The sequence below is a fragment of the Nematolebias whitei genome, chromosome 21, assembly GCF_014905685.2.
Source record: "Nematolebias whitei isolate Nwh7 chromosome 21, NemWhi1, whole genome shotgun sequence".
NCBI classification, from domain to species: Eukaryota; Metazoa; Chordata; class Actinopteri; order Cyprinodontiformes; family Rivulidae; genus Nematolebias; species Nematolebias whitei.
In genome coordinates, this window is record NC_056518.1 from 22659653 (window position 1) to 22678916 (window position 19264).

The 19264-nt window shown below is 38.8% G+C and overlaps 1 protein-coding gene across 1 annotated transcript; it reads right to left on the reverse strand.

Moving 5' to 3' along the window:
- Positions 1-10141: 10141 nt before the first annotated feature.
- On the reverse strand, positions 10142-18176 carry kcnk5a (potassium channel, subfamily K, member 5a). Its single transcript, XM_037694537.1, has 5 exons — positions 17991-18176; positions 11873-11984; positions 11613-11779; positions 11361-11529; positions 10142-11273 (listed from the first exon to the last, which is right to left on the reverse strand). The coding sequence occupies exons 1-5, from the start codon at positions 18174-18176 to the stop codon at positions 10303-10305; spliced, it is 1605 nt and encodes a 534-aa protein (XP_037550465.1). The 3' UTR covers positions 10142-10302.
- Between the last annotated feature and the right edge of the window lie 1088 nt (positions 18177-19264).

The window sequence follows — 19264 nt, forward strand, 5'->3', positions numbered from 1 at the left end:
GAAAGCATTTACATCTGTCAAAATCCATGTAAAGAATAATGCAGTGTAAAGATTCAAAAAAGCTTTGGAGCAATTAGAGCGCAGACATATAGAAACCAACATTGGATCCATGAGGTCTGCCAGTCCCATGATAAAAGTGCTGGGGAATGATTATGTCATCAAACAAAATCTACCATAAAAATCCGACTGCTTCTCAGATGTGTTTCTGGGATACATTAGAATCCCATGATTACATTACATTGCATCAGTTCAATGCAAAAATCAATCAAACATGTTCCTGTTTTTAGTATTTTACACCATTTTATAATATAGCATGCTTTTTTTATTTTGTTGCATATCACTTCTTTTATTTACTTTTCATTTTATATGCTTTTATATGAATGTTTATTGCTGTGTGAACCTCATTCGTGTTTTTTTTTTTGTTTGTTTGTTTGTTTAAAACAGGTCTCTTTTAAATGCTTCCTCGTCACTGTATAAATAAAGGTTGAATGAATGAATGAATGCAGCTCTGGGTTTGCTTAAACCATGTGTTATTTGGTCCATAAAGACATAAAATACTTTTGTTGAATTTGTGTCACTTACATATAGATCCCAATAATTTCATAAACTGTACTTTTTTCTTTTTTGGGGGGGAGGAAACCAACATTTCACACGAAGGTCCCGAAGAAGTTCAGAGTGAATTCTCTGAATTCTTCCAGCCTTGAGCGTTCTGTAAATGCCTTTCATATCAGACCCTATGAAATATGGAAATTACATGTTTGCACAATTTAGTAATGACTCGTGCAAACCCTAGGCCACTTGCAAACATAATGCTTTGACTTGTGATAAAAAAAAAAAGTTGGGGCCTTTTTCTGTTTTGTGCTAATAATGTTCTGTTGCTTTAATTTGGCGACACTTGAAAAAAGTGTTTTCTGCAAATGTTTTAAACAGAAGAAACAATTTATTTATTTATTTTTGCCTTGAACTAAAAAAAAAGAGAATCATCTTGACAAAGTCCTGTCGAGTCAAAGGTCAGAGTCCCTTCTTTCTGTCCTGAGAACGCAGTGAGCACGACCAGCTGCCAGTGGCATTGTTAAACACCGCTCCACATCTTTCCTTCCCATCCTTCTGTGTGCGCTCTTAAAAAAGCAATGGGCAGTCTGCCAAGGTTCTCCTCGTGCATCCATTTACAAACCCACCTTGCTCTTATATCCAGAGACAACACACACACGCAGTGCATGTACACATGACCGCACAAACAGAAAACCCACCCCTGGGGGGGTGCCCAAAAGTTTCCGGTCCGGAAGGCCAGACACAGAAAGTCAGGAAACAATTGGGTGTAAGGGAGGTCCTCGGGCTCGTCATGCTTCCTCATCCTGGTGCGCTGCTTATTGAACTGTTGTTGCTTCTGCTATTTTACCCGTCACGGCAACAAGTCTCCATCTGGTTCCCACTCTTCCTTTGTTGATTCAAAGCAAGTTGGCATGATTTTTCTCAGGATGGACGTACCATTGATACACAAAGAGAGGCGGCATTGGTTTATTCCAACATGCTGAGCAGACCTTGGGATTTGTTTGGCAGGTTTTTGCACAAACCTTCATGGCGTCATATTTGACCAAGCTGGCTCCTACTGTAGAACGGAAAAGAATTATATTTATGTGAATCTGCAGGGGCAGTATGGCTGTGTTTCTGAGCAGTGCATTGCTGAAGTAATTAGCCCAGTGAGAAAGGGGAAGGCTCCCATGTTGACAGAGCTACTTGCATAATCAAGCCCTCCAGGTGTGCAGCAGAAAACCACTCCCCCTAAACTGTGTGAAAAGCCTGCAGGAAATAAGTGAATATCTGTCTGTCTCTTGGCAGGAGGAGATTATGGTTTCGCTAGACAGGAATCATGATGTCGAAGCACATTTCGCTGAAGCTGATGTGCAAGCTTTGAATCATGGCTGCTGGCTGTCGTGCACCATTCAACATAACTGTGTAGAATTTCAGCAGCTTGTCACACCGAGGGTTAATTTTCCACTACTTATGTCCTCTTCCACTTAAAGATGATCGATCTGTCTTTACTTATGCATGACCCACTTTTGAATTTGCACCTGACAGAAATGTAGTATTTTCACATGACCTAATTAGGTGCTTCTCTCTCTCTTTTTTTTTTTTTTAAGTTTGTAATACAGTTCAATTTTGCAAACAGCTGCAATGTGTTGTGTAATATTGGGTCCAAAGGTCATGGAGAGTTGTTTTATGATGAATAAAATGTGCCATCTTAACGCTCCAGTGCAAATGTCAAGATGTTTCCTAGCAATAATCTGCAAAAAAATATAGTAAAATTTACTGCATATATATTTTTGCTGCAAGTCTTCAGATCACAGTGAGAGGTGGCATATCTCTAAAAAATATCTGACCTTAATCTTAATCCTGCATCCGGACAAAGATCATCCCTGCTGGCGCTACGAACTGTGAGAAATGCTGCAAAATGGAAAACACAAGACTCTGCTTCACCTGTGGTTTTTGCAGAAAGTGCATGAGGGCTCATGTACTGTAGCTGTGAAACAAACATGCTTACTGTTGTCCGCGCGTCAGCAAACAGCTTTTGCTCTGAATCATCTCTTTATGCTCCGACACACGAGGCGGACTTGTTTAAGACCAAACAAAAACCGATCCTGGGGCATCTTACAAATTGCAGTTTATCTGAAAGTGAAGGGGGATTCTCATATGCTGAGCTGAGATAACAAGAGCCTCACTCAAGCAAAATAAAGCATTCTTTAAATGCTTCAACTCTGTTTAGCTTTTTGAAGAACACGGTGTTATAAAAGTTCTTTTCTTTTGTTGACTCTGATTTTTTTAAGTAATATCGTGTCAGATGAAATAAGATAGGCACAATTCTGCTAAAGCAAGCACAGTGTTTTTCTGCCCTTTAGTGCCATAATGTAAAGCTTTGTAGATTAGTTATGTTGGCAGGATTTTATTGGAAAAAAGGGATGTCATTTACTTCCAGGAAACAATCCTCAGTGGTGAGGTCAGAGCATTAACTTTAATGTTAGAACTCATATTACCTTCAGTGAATCGGAGTGGTCGTAGTTTGAAGAACCTGAGAGAAATTCTCATCAGGGAGTCAAGTTAATGGCCACTTTGAGCAAGGCCCGTTCAATAAATTTCCCCACCTGAAACAGCTCAAACTTCACAATTTCCAAGAATCTTAAGCAAAGAGTTCATACCTGACACTGTTCTTTACTTCATCTCAGTTTTTTTTTTTTGCCAAATCTACGTGACTACAGATAACTGCTTGGTACAGAATGTATCCTTCTGCTGATCTTCTGAGACTCAGAGCTCCCGTGTTCGGATTCCAAAATATCAACTATAGAAGGTGATGTGAGACATTTTAAAAGCAAAGACAAAGTGCTTTTGTCCAGTGTGATTTCGGAGTATTTTTGTATAAGATCATATAAAGGACGAACTCAAAGAGATGGAACCACATCTGATAGACTCAACTAATCGGAGGCAGAGTATTTTAACAGCAGCAGCATGTTGCTAGTGCAGCAGCAAAGAGAAAATTACAAAAAGTAAATAACTGTACGATAAAAAGAAGTGCGTAATATAAACATCAAAATCCAGGTTAAAAAAAATCCAACATCGTTCAGTCAGATCATCTGGACGGTTGCTTTATTGTTGAGACGTTTCAACATTCATCCAAAGGACTTCATCAGACCGAGGAGCCACAAACAAACTCAGTCCCACAAGCAGCACAATCCCATAGTGGACCAAGCAGATGATTTCTGGGACCCGCCCTCTTCCCTGTCGACTCCTCTAAGGCAACCATAACCAAAGTGGTTCAAAACATAAAGTGGGTGTGCTGCTTCGGGGACTGATCGTTTGTGGCACCTCAGACTGATGAAGTCCTTGGGATGAAGGATGAAACGTCTCAACAACAAAACAAAAACAAAAAAAAAAAAACAGTCCAGATGACCTGACTGAACAATGTTGAATTTTTTAACCTGGATTATTGCGCATCAGAGGAGCTGACGGGGGAAAGAGCGGGTCCTAGAACCAGCAAACTGCTTGGTCCATTATGAGTTTGCTGCTGATGGGACTGAGTTTGTTTGTGGCTCCTCGGACTGATGAAGTCCTTTGGATGAAGGACGAAATGTCTCTACAAAAGGAGAAACCATCTTGATGACCTGACTGAAGGATGCTGTATAATATAAACATTAAGTATCGCTCCTTAAGTGATTTTTTGTTTTTGTTTTACTTTGATCAATTCACATTTCTGCCAGTGAGTTAAAATCCACCTTATTCATTTTTATCTGTCACTCATTTTTAACAATTAAAAATGATTTAAATGTATTTTACGAAAACAATCGGGCAACTGTGGGATTTTCATAAAGCAACATTTCCTTTTTTTTAATCATTATTTATCTGTACAGAGTGGATCCCACTTGAGAGTAAAGAACTTGAAAATGCCAAATATGGTCGATTGATGTTGTGCCTGGAGTCCCACAGTAACTGGAGACATTCTGGTTTCCACCAGACTCAGCACATTTGCAGACTGAGCCCTGTCTTTAGTTTGGCTCAGAAGACATCATCTGTAATCACAAGTTCATATGCATAAGGGTGAAGGCTTGTAAATGATTGAAGCAGTGCAGATAGTTACAATCATGAATCTGCATTTTGATTATCATGCTGTAAATAAACTGGGTCACAGATTGTTGTTGTTTGGGATTGTAATGATCTTTAACTATTTTTTATTATGTTAGATCTCAAAACTGGAAGCAAAAATTATATTCTGATGCATCGCTTCAAGCATTGCTAATATTTATTTTTTATACATTTGCTCGTTTTACCAGATAAGTTACTACAGAGCCACATTTTATTAGCATTGCAATTATTAACCCCCCCATTTAATTCATAGTTTAGGAAACTTTACAAGAAGACGATGTGCATGAATAGCTTGAGTTCCCGAAGTTGTTTTGCAGTTGGGAGCTTTTGTTGGCAAACCTCAATTAAACTTAATGTATAAAAACAGCCAGTTGGCATCTTATCCTTGTCATAATCCGAATTGTGCAATTTTCTTTTGCACAATTTAAAAAAAAAAAGTCAAATATTCAAAAAGGAGGTGTTACATGTCGTAGCTTGTGCATTACACATTTAAAACCACTCTGTTGCAAATCAAAACCAAAGCTTTTTGGTTTGTAACAAGACATGTTGCTGCAGTTTGACATAAAATCCCAAACTTCAGACAGAAACCATTTAACATTTTCCAACTGAAGATGTTACTGTGTAGACATTACAAACTGAAACTGATGAGACTGTGACATTTAACACAATGAGTTGATGTGCAACTGAGTTTGACCTGCAATAAGAACATTGCCTCATATTCTTAAAGACTGCTAACCCAAACTACCAATCTGATAAGCTTCCTGTTTTACATAGATATCCATTTTTTCAGACTGATGTGCATACAACCGTGATAAGAAGACACGTTGCGTTGCTCAGCTAAAACATGCACATTTTTATATGAACGCAGCTTCTTATTGAACAAAATACAACAAAGCAGGACCATGGCGGTTTTGCTCTGACTCAATTCTGTAGATGCTTTTAATCCTAGTAAAAAAAAGAAAAACTCTGCAGTGACCAGATAAAAATATTTAGAAAACAACATGCTACTACAAATCAAGAATTCATTTAATTCAAATGTATATTTCATGACACCCTGCAACCACTACTAAATCTTGAGAACAAAAGAGTTTCTTGTTCTGGTTATCAGACATGCAGAGGGCTGTTCTGATGACAGACAGATTTATACTCTATATGGAAGATCTTGTCTCAGAAATGCAGATTAGGGATTAGGTTATAGATTTTATTACGATGATAAAGATCTGCAAAACCAAACGTGATCAAACAAAGCAGGCGAGGCACTTTTACACCTTAAAATCACACAATAAAGTGAACAAAAACAATGCACGTTGCACTAAAGAAGACTGGAACAGAGTTTTATGGACAGAGGCTTCAAGACAAACTGCTGTGCTTTCTTATTAGAACGCTTCAAGTTCCTAACCCCCACCGTGACTCATGGGAGCAGATCAGAGAATGTTTAGACTTGCTTTGCTGTCGGCAAAGTTTTTGATCTGCACATAAGAACTCTAAGATGGATGTGACTTCATTTTGCGCTGTCATGCTTTACAGTCAGTTTTCTGATAGTGCAGGTTCTCACAATGTCTTGCAGGGTGATCTAAATTACAACTCAAGGCATTGCCAATACTAGTCAGAGAAGAAAAAGTAGGATGGCATGGCCTCAACCTTCACTGCAGTTATGCAGCCTAATAGAATTAGTTACATTAGTTAAATTAGTTAATAAGAACTGAGTTGAGAGGAACGGTTTGGGGGAACTGACAAGCAGAACTGTTCTGGGAACGTCTTTAATCTGAATGGAGAGAAAATGATGCAGACTGTATTTTATACTGCTAAAATCTGGAATAATATGAATAAAAATGCTCTCTAAACAAACAAACAAAAAAAAAAAAAAAAAAAAAAAAACTGTATGCATTAATCCAACAATTTTCAGTCTGGTCATCTGGACAGTTTCTTTTTTTTGCTGAAACGTTTCACCTTCCATCCGGAAGGCTTCATCAGTCAAGGAAACACACAACACAAAAATGATTTTTTCCCCAAACAGCTTACTCCAAAGTGGAACAAACCAGTTATGTTGGTGCTAAGATGGTGTCTTATTATATAAATTATTGAGCATGGACGTTTTTGGTTTTGAACCAGTTTGACATGACTGTCGATGAGGAAGAGGGCCGGCAACAGAGGAGGGGGGCGTGCCAAAGACACCATCTTAGCACCAACATAACTGGGTTGTTCCACTTTGGAGTAAGCTGTTTGGGGGAAGAATCAGTTTTGTGTTGTGTGTTTCCTTGACTGATGAAGCTTCCGGATATAAGGTGAAACGTTTCAGCAAAAAAAAGAAACTGTCCAGATGACCTGACTGAAAATTGTTGGATTGTAAACCTGGATTATTGAGCATGGACTTTTCTGTATGCATTAATGCATATATTTAATCAAATTTGTGCATTTGGGATATTTCATACACCACTGTCATTTAGTATGATTTAAACTAAAGCTGTTGAGCACTTTTAGGGTTTGTAGTAGAGATGCACGATATTGGATTTTTGGCCGATATCCGATGTGCTGATATAGTAAAACTTATTTGGCCGATAACCAATAACTGACACCAATACCGATATTTTCCCCCTAGACCTATTTACAGACACTACATAGCTTTCTCTGCTGTGGAATTAAACTACTACATTATTCTGCATGCTCTTTGTCAGTTTGGCCTGCTACCAAATGCAGATTATAAAAAAGGAGCTGAAAATGATGTAACTCTTCAACTTGGATTATGTTTATTGTCAAATTTATTCATGACATTTACTCTCTCTAACACAATGACAACACTCAAACAGTGCAAATTTGTAAATTTTCATAAATCTAAACTCAAACCTGTTCACAAGCGACAAGTAAAAAGCGCATAAGCAGTAGTGCATTAATGGATATACTTAACAGTTTCTTAAATTAAAAATTAACTTCAAAGAGAAGCCTTTTATATTGGTGAGTTATTTTTATGGAATGGCCGATGTCTGGTATTTAACTTTATCGTGATATCGGCCGATACCGATACCATGCCGATAATATCGTCCATTCCTAGTTTGTATTTCTGGGAAATCTAACCTAAAAAAACATTTTGTCATATAAATTTGACTACAATATAAAATGAACGTGCATTATTTGAAGGGAATTGTCCCCTGCCTTGCATGCCTAACACTTACACAAAGACCTTGTGTGATATCAGAGCACAGTATGTACTGGGGATGATTCTCTGCTCATTATGCTTAAGTATATTTTATTTTCACCTGCCAGCTAATATTAGCTCAATATCTGCAAAATTGACTCAGAGACATTTTTTTCTGTTGGCTAGTCAGTTAGTTAGCAATTTTGACTTAGGTTGACTCAAAAAGTTAATCAGTTGTAGATATACCATCAATGATTATTTGCGGTTTCAATAAAATCTTTCCACTGGTTCAATAAATAGTTTGCTAACAGAAAAGGTTGACACCAACTGTTAATGCCAAAGTATTAAAGATCTGGAGTAAGTGGTAGTTTCACACTTTTATTTTTACTTTCTACTAAGTATTTTTTCTCTATTTAAGAGTTAAGTGCGTCAAATTTCAAATGCTTCATAATCCTAATTTACTTTTACATTTAGCACATTTCATTCAGTATTTCTTTATGCTTTCATATTCTTGCTGAGTCAATGTAGAAGCTAGTTCTTTACAACTTCTCTTTATGCACTCATGTAAGTCTTAAATTGTTAGACATCAAAAATCTTATTGAGAAAAGTGAAATCACCTTGAGCAAAACTTTTTTAAAAAGCCTTCCTCTGCAGGCATCAAGTGATTATTCAGTGTTTAGAGAGATTTCTTTCATATAGTCGAAATAAGTACAAAACACTTGTTTATTAAACATTTATTTTACAAGAAGCATTTTTGCTGACATTTATGTACAAACTTACAAATATGAATAATTTAATCATTAAAAAAAAACACAAACAGAACTATACATTGGAGTTTTCACATAGTGGAGCAATCAAGAGGGAGAGACTTTGAAAAACCCATCTTGGTAATATTCTAAAACCCTCTTAAAAATTTGTCCACAACCAGTACCGTGTTAGTTTCAAAATGCTACAAAAACGTTCTAAAGAATGAGTGAAAGGTGTACCAGTGATGAAATGACGAAAACAAGACAAAGAAACCCACCTTGTGTCATTTAAAAACCATTTTAAGTGAGTTGATGTGAAATACATTCAACAGATGTAATGTTCTTGTATCCTCTGCTTTGCAGTGGATTTAAGGTCATTCACAGAATAAAAAGGCAGAAATATCAGTGTTCACATCCAAAACATGTGGTAAAAAAGCCCTTAGTGTCGCTGATTTGTTTGTTTTACTGCCCGAAATATCACCATTTAGAATTTGTGTGCAAGATGCTGCGTGCAAAAGGCAGTCGATTAAAAAAAAAAAAAAATCAATTTTAAAAGTGAGTCCAAAAACTTTTTGTTGCATAAAAAGTTGGACAACAGTTGTAAGCACCGTCACAGATGACCAAGTCTTGTTTAAACATATACGTCAAAAGAGTATTGATCTACCAAAGTTAACCTTTGCTGCCGCTCATGAGTGTCACTTCATTCGTTGGTGCTGGTGCGAGCCCCTCAAAGGCAAACACAAGTAAGGCCATGCCCTGACAGAGCTGGGTTTGTGGCTGCCCATGGGCTCTTGGCCAATATTTACAGGACAAATACAATCAAGTGAAAAAGTGTTAGAGACAGAATGAGAATGTTGCTGCTGTGAACGTTTTGCCCCTGTTAAGCACCAAAACTGCAAGTGTTTAGGTTGCAGAGCGATCAAGGGATATGCAAAAAGTAGCAATATAATAATAAATAAATAAAGAATCAGAGTATTCTCAAGTTCGCAAATGTGCAAATCCTCCAATTCAGATGTTTCGTTTTTTGTCTTACTTAGCTTCACAACTCAGATGTTATAGGCAAAACCGATGATTTTGATTGTAGTCACAGTTTGGTTGCTCCCAACATAAAAGCAACTTTTTAATACAAGTTTTATATGTGAAATATTAATGGAAACAACAGGAGAGTTGTTTTTATTTTTTTTACTCCTTCATTTCTTTAAGACAAATGTTTGGCTCAGGTTAATGGGCATTCAGCACCTTTAGTGGACTTTGATTCACCCCAGTTTGATTGAATTGTGCAACGGTGGACACATAAACCCACGCAGCAACCCAACAATAGCTACTATAAACTTCATTTTAATAAATATCATTAAAAACACCAATATGGTGAATAGAAATTGTTGAAACTATGGGAAAAACAAACGTCTCCACATAGAACTTCAGTCTATGAGCAGGAACAAAAACACACATCGACGACTGAATATTAAAAAAATACACGAGGCACTTTCAATAGCAATGTACAAAAAAAAAAAAGGACAGATTTTAAATACTCACTGGGTTACAAGGCAAGATTTAAGGTATCATTTGATCAAAAGCTTACAGGAAGTTCAGTTCTTAAAAACAAGTCAAGTTGGCTAATTTTTCACAAATCATTGATTTCAAAATTGATCTCAACTTAGACTCTCAAAGCGTGGCGAGAGCTTTGATATCCTTTCAAATGATTCACGCTTGACTACGCATACTTCTGTGCCGGACAAGTGAACAACAGGGGACCAGTGAAATGTCAGGACTTTACATTGACCTAACGGCTCATGAGTCCGTATTGTCTTCCTTTGCATATTCTTCTACAAGTTTCTCATAGGAGTGGCTGAGCCCTGAACTGTCACTCGTGAAAACGGACCCATCAGATTCAGAGTTCTGATCCTCTTTAGAGTTGGTTTCAATGTTTTCGTCACATGTAGTAATGGAGATTTTTGCTTTAGAATTGTCATCGCCCTCCTCATCATTGTTGTCGTTGCCGTTGTTGTCTTCCAGCTCCTCTAAGCTAATGCTGAGAAAGTTTTCCTCGTCAATAAAAGTAATGTTAGCATTATGGATTGTCAGAGGATGGTACTCTTTAGAGTCCCATGTCCTTCGATTTCCCGCTCCACCATCTCCAACTCTTTCGCTCTCCATGCCTATGTCCTTGTCAAGTTGATTCTCATACATTTGGTCTTGGTCCAGTTCTGGATCACCCTCCACATGGTCCTCTGTGAGCAGTAAACCGTTGTCTGAACCCAGCAGGTAGTTCTTAGACTTTGAAAAGGCAACCGTGACACGGTCACTGAAACTGTAACGTCTTTTTTGGCGTGGTGACCGGTCCAAGCTGAGGATGGTGTGACCATTAAACACTGGAGCATCGTTACAACTTTTAGAGCGACCAATCTCTTTGGTTGATTTATTTTCTTCAGTGCTGTTACTGGTTCCACTATCCTTTTTGTTTCCGATCTGCTTTATCAAGTCATTGTAGCTGTCTTTCTTTTTGGACAAGAAGCTAAAGATGTTGACGTCATTGGGAGTAGGTGGCAAACGATCGGCGGCTTTGTGAGACTCTTTGTAGTGTTGCATTTCTTCATACGAAAGCTTACGAAGCTTGCGGCGTTTCTTTAAGGCCTTGTGGGCTTCGATCACCATCCGTACTTTCCAGTTGAAAAACAAAGAAAGCCAAGCCAATCCCAGGTAAATCCATACTTCGACAAAGTATCGATATAGAGCAGGATACTCTGTATTTGGGTCCACACCTGCAGGAACAAAGAACATGTAAGAAATCTAAGTCCAAAGATGTTAACTGTTATATATGCAAAGAAAATATTTATTTCACAGCTTACCTGCAACAAAGTCCCCAAAACCAATTGTGGTCAAGGTGACAAATGAGAAGTACAAGCCTTCAATGTATGTCCAGCCCTCCTGAGACATAAACACGAAAGGTGGAAGAACTAAATGAATCAGGACACCCCAGAGCAGAAAAATGGCTGTGCAGGTAAACTGAGCTTTCCTCTGAAAAATAATAAAACATAAAATACTTTAGATAAACGAAATAAATGTCCAAAAATGTGTGGAAATAAAAAGATTCAACCTACCAGTGAAACTCCTTTTTTGGTTAAATACTGGCCCAGGTGCTTGGCTCTGCCGCCAAAGAACTTTCCTAGTTCGCTGATCCAGGTAAAACATAATGGCACTCCAAAGAGCCCATAGAAGATGCAAAATACTCGGCCAGCTGAGGTTTTTGGTGAAATGTTTCCATATCCTACAAGTATTCAAAATTAAAAGAAAATAAGTTGAACAGTTAAGTGGAGTTAAATGTAATATCCGTCACTGCAAACTTCTGAAAATCACATACCGATTGTAGTGATGACTGTGGCGGCGAAGATGACAGCATTTGGCCAGTTCCAGTTGTTAAATGTCTTTCTGCCCGTTATGGTGACCCCTTGGCCTGCAGCATCGGACACCATCTACCAGAAACAAAAATAAAAAAGAAGAAGCTATGAATGTAAAACCAAAGGAACTCGCAATACAAAGACATTTATAAATCTGGCAATAAGCAATCACTCATCATTAAAGATCACGGTAAAATGACTCAGTTGTTTGAAACATCTATTGATTTTCTTGGCAGTTTCTTAGACAACAACCAAGTTTGTTACATTCTAGTTCGAGATGACTTTTGTTAAGAAGTGGTGCTGTGAGAAGAACCTGAATCATTCATTTATATTCAGCAGGATGTCTGTTACATGTAAGCTCCAGTTCTTTCACCACATCCTTCCTGTGATACATTGATAGTATCTCCAGTACTAATGAGGTGAAACAACAACTAGGTACCCTGGAAGTTTGCCTTTAACCCGAAGGCTTTAGTTGTTCCAGTCACTGCTTATTTTTCTACAAAAAAGTAAAACCAAAGTCTGCACCTCTACACATTAAATTCATAATATGTATACAGTTAAAATGCTCAGGTAGCACTGAAGAACTATGTTTTTTTTTTTTTTTTAGATTGTATCCCATTTCACCTAATACAGCAACTAATGCAAAAAGAAAACCATCCTTGTTCAAGTCATGCATCAACTGCAGTGGCATTTTAGTTTGGAAAACCAAAAAAAACCCCAGAAAATGCTTAATCAATCATTCCCAACCATACATGTCCTTGAGTTGCCACAACAAAAATGGAAACCCTCCCCTTGAGAAAAAGCAAACACCCGGCCATGTGTGCCGGGACAATGCATAGCCCCCCACAATCTTTCTGCCAGTGTGCTGGCAGGAGAGTTAATGTGCAGGCATTGGCAACATTCACTTAAGCCTTAAAATACTGGAAGATGCTTGCTTTTTTAATAATAATAATAATAATAATAATAATAATAATAATAATAATAGGTTTTGTGACAGTTCTGCTCTGTAATTTCCAAACATGAGAAGGCCATTCTTTTGTTGGGGGAAGAAAAAAAATGTTTTTCTTTAGTTGGACTGAAGGGGATTTTTAGATGACAACAGTGATGACAAAGTTTGAAACACAACTGGAAATTAAGAAAAAAACTTGACTGGTTTTCTGTTTGCTTATGACTTTTTTCCACTTCCGCCTACAAGCTCAGATCGTAACAGTTAGTAGTAGTAGGATTTATATATATATTCTTAATAGATTTAAACTATTACAATCATGCCACTGCAAATAATTGATGATGGTGACTAAAAGATGGACTCTTGCTAATTTACAGCTGTGTAGAGCCAGCTTGATTTAACATCTACATACACTGGCTCGTCAGTTGCTCCCCTAATATAAAATAACTTTTAGAGGTTTTGAACCACTTTGGCTATGGCTGCCTTAGAGGAGTCGACGGGGGAGAGGGTGGGCCCCAGAAACTATCTTATGCACCAGAAAACTGGTTGGTCCACTGGGTTTGCTGCTTGTGGGACTGAGTTTGTTGTGGTTCCTCAGACAGATGAAGTCCTTTGGATGAAGGATGAAGCATCTCAACAAAAAAAGAAACTGTCCAGATGACCTGACTGAACTTTGTTGAACTTTTGAGGTATAAATGGGGTGTTTGCGCTAGTAGCCTGTGTTTCATGAAAAGCTATTAGCTTATTTTTTTAATATCTTGACATGTAAAAAAAAAAAATCATCTTAAAGTGGTTGGGTATAGACTGAACAGGAAAACCCACCAAAAGCAAAACAATATATAATTAAATAATCATTTACACTTTCAAAAAGTCTAAAGAACTTGAGATAACTTTGGCACAAATTTGAAAATTAAAACTCAGTTACAGATGTATTGACTGCTCTGCTGGGACCAGTATAAAATGTTTCAAGTGTGAGGTGTCAGAGGGATTTTCTTCCTAAAAAGTAAAACAGCTACAGATGTTTTAAACGTTTTGGTCGATGGCCTCTCTGTGGTTGTGCGTTTAGCTCTGCAGACCACTTCAGCTTAATATGGATAAGTTAAATATGTTTGTCTGCCAGATTATACTACTGCTGAAGATTCACACATCAAAACTGCTGAAATAATAGAACACAAAGAAATAATAATATTCAGTCTTCACTGATACAACAACCATGGCAGCCTTTGAAGTACTACTAGACCCAAGTCTATAGGATTTGTATATCTTGGGGGAGGCCACGAGGTTATGCCAGTGTGGTAGGTGAAGAAGCCTATCTGACTTGTAGCATACTCAGATCTGGGACTGGGCAGTTGCTGCTATTCCAGTAATGGCAGGACCTAGAGGCAGTTTGGTCAAAATTACAACTTTGAGCCAAGTTTTCAGACAGAGAGTGAAGAAAGATCTGCCTGGAGCAACTTTTTTATGGTGGACCTGTCTCCAAACAATTTCTACTGTTTTACAGATGGATCTCTTCTGAAGGAGTCAGTAGGTGCAGGGGTGATAATTTTACGCAACTATAGTGAGAGCGAGAGAGTACAAATACGCACTGGATGTAACTGTATCTCAAACTGAGATATACGCAATCCGCCAGTGTGTGGCATCTCTCAAAGACCTTCAGAGTATGGGCAGTTGTCGACGGCAGTGGGGGTGTTTGTGTTGCACGGGGTTGGAATCTGAGCTGCTACCATCTCCGCTTCCCATCCAGAAGTGGCGGAGCTGCGTGGGGGGTTGGGGATTTGTAGGCGGGGTTCTTGGTTCTGTTGACAGGCTGGGGCGCCTTCCTTGAATAATGGTAGGGGAAACACTGCACCTAGAAGGCCCCCACTCATGGTTCTTCATCCATCCACACTTACCAGTACCAATACTCTTCAGCTGCACTAACTGGACAAAAGAAATTATGTACAGAGCTTCTATGTTACTGGGAGACTTTGCAATGCAAAAAACCCCCAAAAAACTAAAGGGTTAAAGGGCCAAAGGGTTAAGAGTCAAATCATATCTGTCATAAACAAGAAAATATGTGCATGCTCTTTGGATAGAAGCCTGATTAGCTCGGATTGAAAATGGTATTTTCACGTCTGTCCACTGGATAAATCACTCTTAATATCTGGAACAATTAAATGTTTTATTACCATAGCAGTATATCTTAGAGCATGGCTAGTTCTGACCAAATTTATTACACAACCAGGCAGGATGTGTGCCAGATTCCTATATTTTGATGAATGTTACCAAATTACCATGCTACAGGTTGAGCCGTTGGCCTATACCACAGTTTGATACCAGAAAAAAACTGTTAAAAAAAACAGAACAGTTATCAAGACAGCTGGTCGATGAGTGTGCCATTCCAGCTCCTTGGTACTTTTCCACTTCCAGCTCAACACAAGAAACAGCTGCTTTCAAGTGAGATTTACAGAATTCCAAAGAGTGACTCAAGTTCACTGTCATCATCGGTTCTTGTGGCTACGTTGCAAGTAACAATAAGATCCAAGCACCTCCGAAGTTTTAAGACAGATAAAGTTTAGAAACTCTAATTTGATAGTATGAAATGAGACTTTTGTCAAAGAGGTTATTTTATCGAACATCTGTTACCCAGTGGCAATAGAACTAATTAGTTACTAGTGCATGAAGCTGCAAGCCTTCATTCATGGAAGCAACTCATGGTATTGCTCTTAACTTAAAAAGAAAAACAAAACATTTATACTTGAAACTCGAATGAAATTTAGTTCTATCTTTTTATAGGTTTGAGAGGTCTGATTAATGCTGAATGCATGAAGCTGAAAGACTGACCATAAAATACTTGCATCCCTCTTAGGATTCTGTAAAATCCTAATTACTGAAGAACAGTTCTAAACCAGATGTGAAAATGCATCAGTCCATTTAATTATTATTTTTTTCCACTCTCATTTCCCTTCACAATGAAGAAGGAAGGTCAGCAACTCCTGACAGCCAACAGGTCATGAGACTAGCAAATTGTTCTAGCTAACAGAGTTTCACTTCATTTTGTCCACATTTTCCAGCTCTGACTAAGGGCAACCTCTTCCTTTAAACATGTGATTTATATGTGTTGAAACCTGGTTCTTGAGTCGTGTGAACAAAACAATTTGCAGAGTTGCACAAAAAAGTTAAACTAATACTTTACAGTTTGCAAAATTATAACACTAATGACCCAAGCCACAAGCTGTGGTATGGGAAAGTTAATTTAAAGGTGGAGATATGGGTAATGCTTCGATTTAAATGCTGATTTTTTTACTTGTTCATATAATATTGATTGGTAAAATGTTGGTTGGTTGAGGACCCAATGGTGCAGGCAGCTTTGCCAGGGCTGCACCCACTGGTAGAAAAATGCCAAGTGAATAACAACAGCAAATACTAGATATAATGACACAACTTTACGAAACCCCCAAACCATGACTCATATACCATGTCTCTGCAGGCAGGCTTTTGGGTGCAGGACAAACATGTACAAATCCCACAATGTTTAGTCTTTTTAGTAAAGCTGATGCAACATTCAGAATGATGAATAAAATGAGATGAGCATGCACCTTCATGCAAATTTTAATTTGCAGAAGCTGAACGGTCACACTGTAACTTCCTCATGTGAACCAACATGCTAATGATGCGATGTGGAAAAATTGAATTCTGATCTCCAGGAGAGATAACGCTCCCTTCTCACCACCCATATTGAACTTTATAAATGTTTCCCAAGAACTAACGCGGACGGGCTATAAAATCTGATCTGTGAACTGTGCCCACTTCAAGGATCCTGGAGTTAATAGAAAACTTCTTGTTAATAAAACAGAAAGACTAACTTTTACAAGTGTCGCCTGCTCCTGATGAGCTCACTTGTAGAAGATTTAATTGCCAAGAAGTTCGGCAAAGTTTCCACAATGGAAATCGAACAGAATTGTGGGCCCGATGTGTTTTTACTTGGTTTAGTTACAGCTCAGACGTGCCTGCAGCAGGTGTTTTGGGAAATAAAAAACATTGCTGGTCCATCCAAATGAGACAATGCACCCAACTGTGTGGCAGTGAATGGGAATAGCTGTCCAACACGCAACTTGGTTTAATCTTTTGAAAGCAGCATGAAACTGAACAGATGGCCCAGTGTTGTCTTTGTTCTCCTGAGAGAACACAGCAGTAAGGAGTGTTGTGGTTTCACATGAGGACCATTCCAGAAAGGGGGAAAAAGTGCTTCTCTTTCAATTGATTTACATAACCCAGTGCATAAAGTGGGAAATTTTCTAAATCTCCAAAGCAGATTTCTCTCTCCTGACTTCGTTCAAGTGGATTTGCAGAGAGGTGCTGGGAGGGGATATTTGAGGGCATATCACTTTTCAGTCCCCCCAAAGAGGAAAGGCAAAAAGGGGGGATGGGGGGGGGACATAAATCTCCCCAATACTGGAAAGGGGGAACAGGTTCAGACATGTCTGGCCTTACTTCCAACACAAAAATCAGGAAAAAACCAGCTTCAAAAACAAAAAAAGTCTGGCATTAATCGATATAAAATCGCTGTACTGGTGCACAGAGGCACTTTGTCAACAATAAATTCTTGTCATTTTTAAACATCTGAGTCAAATGCGAAGAACCACGGTCGCAGAGCTCTGACATTTCAAAGCAAAACAAAGAACATGTCAGGGTCCCCCCCCACCAAAAAAGTGTAAAAATCCCAGTTTTGGGTTGACAGTAAAACCAGGGGGTCAGTGGCACCAGGTTTTTCCCGTAAAACACTTTCGCTCCGAGCCGAAATTGATTGTGGAAACACCTTGCAGCCTTTTGGACGCTCAACACTGAACTTACACAGATCTCGATTAAAACTGTGGCATTTGCATTAGAAAGGTAGTAAAAAAAAAAAAATTTTAAAAAAGGACTAATCAGCATTTTAACCGCCACAAAGACTAAGAGATAAGACTTCTAGTGCTGCAGAATTCAGGCCTTGAGGCGTGCTCTCAGAGGGTGTGTTGACCCCCAGTGATGAACCCTGAACCAAAATCATCTCATTCCTCAGGAGCAGAGGGAAAACTTGCATATCAGCTGAGGCTCATCTTGCTCTAGAGTCTGCAGCACTTTGTCATTTTAAAGTGTTAAATTTAACAGCATACCTCCAATATTCTGTCCAGCTCATCTTTGGACAGACAGGGGTAGTCCTCAAGTATTTTATCCTTCTGCTCCCTGTACTGCTCTGCAGCCAACTTCCAGTTGGGCTCCTCCAGGACTTGAAATATTGCTGCTCCAATGGAGAGGTAAAAAATGATGGCAGAGGTCAGCAAGGGGCCTTTATCTACCATACTTCAACTTGGACAGGGGGGGAAGCAGAGCAAAGGAGGAGGGGGCAGATAACAAGAAAACCCGACGTTATGCGGAGCTCATTCAAACAAAGTTCGTCTACAAGTTCTAAAAGGTTCTGGTTCCGCGCGGCAGAGCTGAGGAGAAACACAGGCGCGTGCAGCCGCTGGCAGCATCGGGTTCGAGGCATTAGAGGTTGTTCAAGCAAAAAAATGCTGGGGCCTGAGCGCGCGGGCGTTTCACTTGCAGTTTCCACGTGCGCGTCCGACGGCCAACTGCGTCCTGAAGTACAGAGCTGCGTGGAGGAGAGGGGAGGAGAAGGGAGGAGGGGGGGAGGGACGGAGACCCGCCCAGAGCCGAGGCAGGGGAAACTTTTAGTCCCCCATTCTGAAGTGTGGCTTGTTTTGAGCTGCAGGTGCACAGCTCCCACGAAAAGAAACAAATGCACGCAAAATGTGCACTTTTATTTTTATTCATTCAACTGAACCGCTTGATTTGTAAAATATGTTTTGGAGGAAGTGGGTTAAATACATTTCCTGCAAACATTAGTGGTGGAAAAAACAACAAAAGTTATCATAAAGGGATAGTCTGGTCATTTTGAAGTGATGTTCTGACATATAGTCATAAAACAACAAGTTTGAAGTATAATGAGCAGCCAGCGAAGGATAGATTATTATCATTTACACTTTGTCAAAAAAATATCATAATGTGCTAGAAAAATGCTATTGCAGCTCATAATAAACGTTTTTGCATGACATCATTTTTTTTTTTTTTTTAACAACATATCAATGTTGCTTTGCAAACTACTGAGCATAAAATGAATATCAAGTCGTTGGTGTTGAGGCTGTGTTGGTCGCCTGATCAGCGCATCTACTCCATTACAATTTACTATAACTAGAGAACAGACTGGAAGCTGGAAGCTGAAGCCATCATGGACAAGCTCCCCCTAGTGGCCGGCTGTGGTATAATTTTCAAGTCTGCATTACAACACAAAAAAGTACAAATACATTTCAGATTTATTTTCCTGCTGTTACTTTTTGATGATTCACATAGCACTTGTCTTGCTGCTGTGTTCATATGTGTATATATA

Excerpts from the sequence above, each read along its gene's own strand:
- kcnk5a (XM_037694537.1), bottom strand. The coding sequence starts at position 18,176 with ATGGTAGATAAAGGCCCCTTGCTGACCTCTGCCATCATTTTTTACCTC. Across the intron at positions 11,985-17,990 it reads AGCTGGACAGAATATTGGAG|ATGGTGTCCGATGCTGCAGG; the intron begins GTATGCTGTTAA and ends TGTTTCTGGTAG. Across the intron at positions 11,530-11,612 it reads CCAAAAAAGGAGTTTCACTG|AGGAAAGCTCAGTTTACCTG; the intron begins GTAGGTTGAATC and ends ATTATTTTTCAG.